General features: G+C 39.6%; 1 protein-coding gene across 1 annotated transcript; it reads left to right on the forward strand.

The window, feature by feature from the left end:
- Positions 1-706: 706 nt before the first annotated feature.
- Positions 707-4,082, forward strand: LOC149235892 (disease resistance protein RPV1-like). The gene is made up of 4 exons (XM_089372273.1): positions 707-1,410; positions 1,515-2,613; positions 2,748-3,063; positions 3,150-4,082. Exons 1-4 carry the CDS (start codon positions 845-847, stop codon positions 3,185-3,187), a joined length of 2,019 nt encoding a protein of 672 aa, XP_089228399.1. The 5' UTR covers positions 707-844; the 3' UTR covers positions 3,188-4,082.
- Positions 4,083-4,775: the final 693 nt, after the last annotated feature.

A 4,775-nucleotide genomic window follows, 5' to 3' on the forward strand; every position in this document is an offset into this window, starting at 1 on the left:
CCCCACTAATTTTTTTTTTGTTGTCTAATTTTAGTTGCAACAATATTTACATTAACTATTTTCAAGTGAGAGTAATTATGAATATATATTTTTTTCACTTTATAATATATATTTTTGTTATTTTTTAGAAATAAAAAAATTACAGAAGATACATATTTTCCATCTATTTTCTCACTATTTCCATTTAAAAAAAAAAAAACTAAATATTTCAACAACCTGGAAATGACACTTAAGTTAATTGGTACAACAAAGCATGGAAATTTTGTAACAATTATAAATACAATTTGCAAAAATTAGATGAAACTTGTACAAATAAATATTAGAAGTCATGTGATGGGCAATTTAAAAATAAAACCGTCATAAAAAAATTCTCTGACGGGTAAGGGCACCCGTCAAATTTAACCCCTGCCTGCGGCAGAGTCTCCTCCCTTCACGTGTTGGTGGGACCACAAAGTAAATGTAGTGGATGATATTTGAGAAAGCGGTAATTCTTCACGTGTTGGTGGGCCATTAAAGAAAAATCCATTGATCCGTGTAGGAATGATATTTGAGAAACTGGTACCTCTTCACGTGTTGGTCGGCCATTAAAATAAAGTCTTGATGCGATGTGATGTGTGGTCGGAAGGATTCCATGCAATGTGGACCACAAAGTAAAAGCAGTTGATGGCATTTGGAATCACGCGTCTTTGGAATCCAAAGCACCCACATCACATCATTCCTCAACGCCTGGTAAAAGGCATATGCGTGCTCACACGAATTCATACATAGAACTTGTCTTTCCCTTGAAGTTTCATCTCGTTGTTATTCAGTTTATCAGTCCACACCTTTCCAAATTTCAGTATCAATGGCGAGCCTAACTATCTCCCCTCAGGCTTCTGCTGCTTCCTCCTCCATGGCCTCATCATCTTCTGCCTCCACTTCTTACTCTCCTCCTCCTTGGGATGTTTTTATTAATCACAGAGGCCCCGATGTTAAAAGGACTTTCGCCAGCTATCTGTATCGATCTCTCGTTTCCAGGGGATTGAGAGTCTTTTTGGACAAAGAGGAGTTGGAGGCGGGACAAAATATCCCTTCTCAAATACAACAGGCAATCCGTGGTGCGGCTGTCCACGTTGCAATTTTTTCGGAAACGTATGCTGAATCTACTTGGTGCTTGGACGAGCTTGTCCTCATGGTAGAGTCTGTACAGTCGGGGAAAATCATTCTTCCAGTATTCTACAGAGTTGAACCTTCTGTGCTCCGTCATACGGTCAAAGACGGAGCGTACGCTGATGCCTTGCGAAAGCTTGAAGGGAAAACTGCACATGACCCTGAAACTGGTGAAAAGAAGCCACGCTACAACTCAGACAGTTTTCGGAAATGGAGAGATGCACTTTCTTTTGTTGCTGATATAAGCGGTTTTGTGATTCTGTAAGTTGTATCTCCTACTGTCCTTTAAAATCCGTGTTAGTTTTCATTTGTTAGATTGATATACGCTGTATTTTATTTTCATTTGCTTCATTTACACTATTCAGGGACGACGACGACGAAGGTGAGCAACTGGATAAGGTAGTGGAAAGCGTTCTAAAAAGTGTTCCAAAGCCACCGTTGGATGTGGCAAAATACCCAACTGGATTGAACCAGAAATTGGAAGAATTTGAAACCACGGTCCTACAGAAGCAGGAGACTGAGCGCGTGGAGGCCAAGGTTGTGGGCATTTTGGGTGTGGGTGGAGTTGGTAAAACCACTCTGGCCAAGGAATTCTTCAATCTTAGGAGATCACATTATAGTAAATCTTCTTTTCTATTTAATGTAAGAGAAACCATAAAGAGAAAATCTGTAAATTATTTGCAGAGTAAGCTTTTAGAAGACTTAGCAGGTATGAAACGAGAAATTGAGAGTAGTGATGAAGGAGTAGGGATACTTCGAAAATATCTCTCATCCTGTCACGCTCTGATAGTTGTAGATGATGTAGATGATGCCTCTCAAATGGACGCGCTTTTGTCATTTAGGGCTTTCCTTGACCCTGATAGCTTGATTTTGGCTACCACCAGGGACAAACATGTCCTCGTAAGCTCAGGAGTGTTAGAGTCCTCAATTTATAATATGAAGGGGTTGAGTCAATTACACTCCAAAGAGCTCTTCTGTTGCTATGCCTTGAATCCGCGATTTCCATCACAAGAATTTGCAGATCTGACAGATCGATTTGTGGAAGCCTGCGATGGGTTGCCGTTGTTGCTGAAAGTATTAGGGGCACTTGTTTGTGGGCGATGTGAACGTTACTGGGAAGATACACTGCTTGAACTTGACAAGAGATACACTGCTAACACTGAGATACAGAAAAGCCTGAAAATAAGTTACGACTCGCTCAGTTCAGATGACAAGCAAATATTTTTAGATATTGCATCATTTTTCATAGGAGAAAAAAGAGATGTTGCTATAAGAATATGGGGTTTGCAGGGGTTCCAAAATCTACAGGACAAGTGTTTGTTGGAAGTAGACGCAAAAAATAGTATAAGAATGCATGATCACATTCGTGACCTGGCAAGAAATATTGCGCAGGGATTAGGGACCCGTCGTCTTTGGCAGCAATCCATCGAAGACATTGATGATTTGCTGGAGCAATCCTCACATGTAAGTACTTCAATCATTGAAACCTTTGTATTCAGGTTAAATTTCAATATTTATATTCACAATAAATATGCTTATTTATTCGAAAGAAAGATTTAATCTGTCATATGTATACTTTTCATTTCATATGCGAGCAGACAATGATCCAAGTTCGCGGGATTACCATGCTTGGTTGTTATCTTCATAAATGGGGGCGACCAAAAATGTCAATCCCATGGCGTCCAAGATGGCTGTATAAGGTGTTTGGGGGAAAACATCTCTTCAATTATTCTCCTTCTTGTGGCATTTCGGATTTGGAATTTGTTGCAACTGAAGATCGTTATTTGAAACGCATATTGAAGAAAGCGCGGTCACCAAATCTCAGATGGCTCCGCTGGTATACCAATGGAGAACCTAAGAGTTTTAGAAGTGGAAGGGCGCAGCTTGGAAACACTGTGGCAGAAGGAATCTGGGGTATGCGTATTTTTCTTTTGTAATTTCATTTCATTTTGTACGCCAAAATCCATGTACCTCTTTCTGATAGATGCCAAACATTGCAGCCTCCTCTTCAGTTGCGAGAGCTACGTATCTGGGCTGACTTCTCATTTTCAAAGTTTCCCAAGTCCATAGGACAATTGAAGCGCCTTGAAAAGATTACCATATCAGCGTATGCAGACATGCTCAATAGTTTGCCAGAAGAATTTTGTGAACTGCCCTGCTTGAAATACTTAGACTTAGAGTGCTGCACGCAAATAACATCGCTGCCTGATTCTTTTGGAAGGCTAACAAGCCTCCAGCACATTAAATTAGCTGGTGCTACCAGCTTGAGGACGCTTCCAGAATCTTTTGGGAGTTTAAATCAACTCAAAAGTCTAGATTTGAACAGATGCTATAAATTGGCCTTCTCCGGCACCACGCTTGGAAATCTTACGACCTTGGAATACTTAGATATCTCAGGCTGTTTTAATGTGACAGAATTGCCCACCCAGGTTGAGCATCAACTGTCCTTGAAAGAATTACACATGGGCGGACATAGGTTAGAAGAATTGCCCAACTGGATTGGGAACCTATGCAATTTAGAAAGCTTGCACCTCGTCGAATGTGGGATAAAACACTTACCACAGGAACTTATGAAGATGAACAATCTTCTATATTTAGAGGTGCGGAGTTGTCCGTTGCTGGAACTACCATTTAAAAGGATTGAAGAAGAAAGAGAGTTGAATAAGTTGGAGTCCTTCCATGACGATGACAAATGCTTGTTTGCGCTCAAGAAGATATATCTGTATGATACGAAAATATCAGAGGTATTCTTTTCTGGCTGTGTTTGCCCAAACCTTCAGAGCCTGCAATTGAAGGATTGTAAGGAATTGACACAAATAGGAGGGCTTTGTGGTCTTTCAAAACTTCAACATCTGCAGATCCTTCGGTGTCACAGACTAGAGGAATTGCCAAATCTTGAGATGTTGATATCTTTGGAGATATTAGGGGAGGGATTCCTATTCTTGTGCAGGGACCAGTAGTTGATATAATACTGGTCCCACCAAACCACCAGTGATTAAGACTTGTGAAACCAAATTTTAAACAGAAATAAATAACATTATGTATAAATAAGTTTTAAATTATGTCCAAAAATCACCCATACATTGACTGGGCCCACAACTGTCCATAAATAGTATTTTACTACTTAATATTGCAAAACATATTGACCCAAGTAGAAAACAGCTAGAGCCATAAAGGCTTCCAAACTGGTCTATTCCAGAAGTACAAAACAGCAGTCACTTCAACCCCCACTCATGAGAACTCCAACTTTGCATCCCAAATAAATATGCCTACCTGCACATAACAAAAGGAATGTATGTCAGCCATAACTGCTGTGTTGTTCAACAACTAAGCACCCTATGTTCAATAAATGACACCCAACCCAATAACAATTAAATCCAATTTGTTCAATAAATGACACCCAACCCAATAACAATTAAATCCACTTTGTTCAATAAATGACACCCAGACCCAATAACTGCAATAAATGACACCCAACTCATTCTATTTCTCATTAAAACAAATCAAAGCACATGGATCAACAAATAAACAATTCCCAACCATTAGATCACAGCAAATTAAATCCATACCACACATTCAAAATGAAGCCATTGCAATCCATGTGCATCCATGTCCACCAATTAAAA

The sequence above is a fragment of the Pinus tabuliformis genome, chromosome 8 (assembly GCF_031772625.1).
Source record: "Pinus tabuliformis cultivar Carrire ecotype Pingquan chromosome 8, CPIR1, whole genome shotgun sequence".
NCBI classification, from domain to species: Eukaryota; Viridiplantae; Streptophyta; class Pinopsida; order Pinales; family Pinaceae; genus Pinus; species Pinus tabuliformis.

Coding starts and splice junctions, on each gene's coding strand:
- LOC149235892 (XM_089372273.1), top strand. CDS start 845: ATGGCGAGCCTAACTATCTCCCCTCAGGCTTCTGCTGCTTCCTCCTCC. Junction 1,411..1,514: donor ATAAGCGGTTTTGTGATTCT/GTAAGTTGTATC, acceptor TACACTATTCAG/GGACGACGACGACGAAGGTG. Junction 3,064..3,149: donor TGTGGCAGAAGGAATCTGGG/GTATGCGTATTT, acceptor CAAACATTGCAG/CCTCCTCTTCAGTTGCGAGA.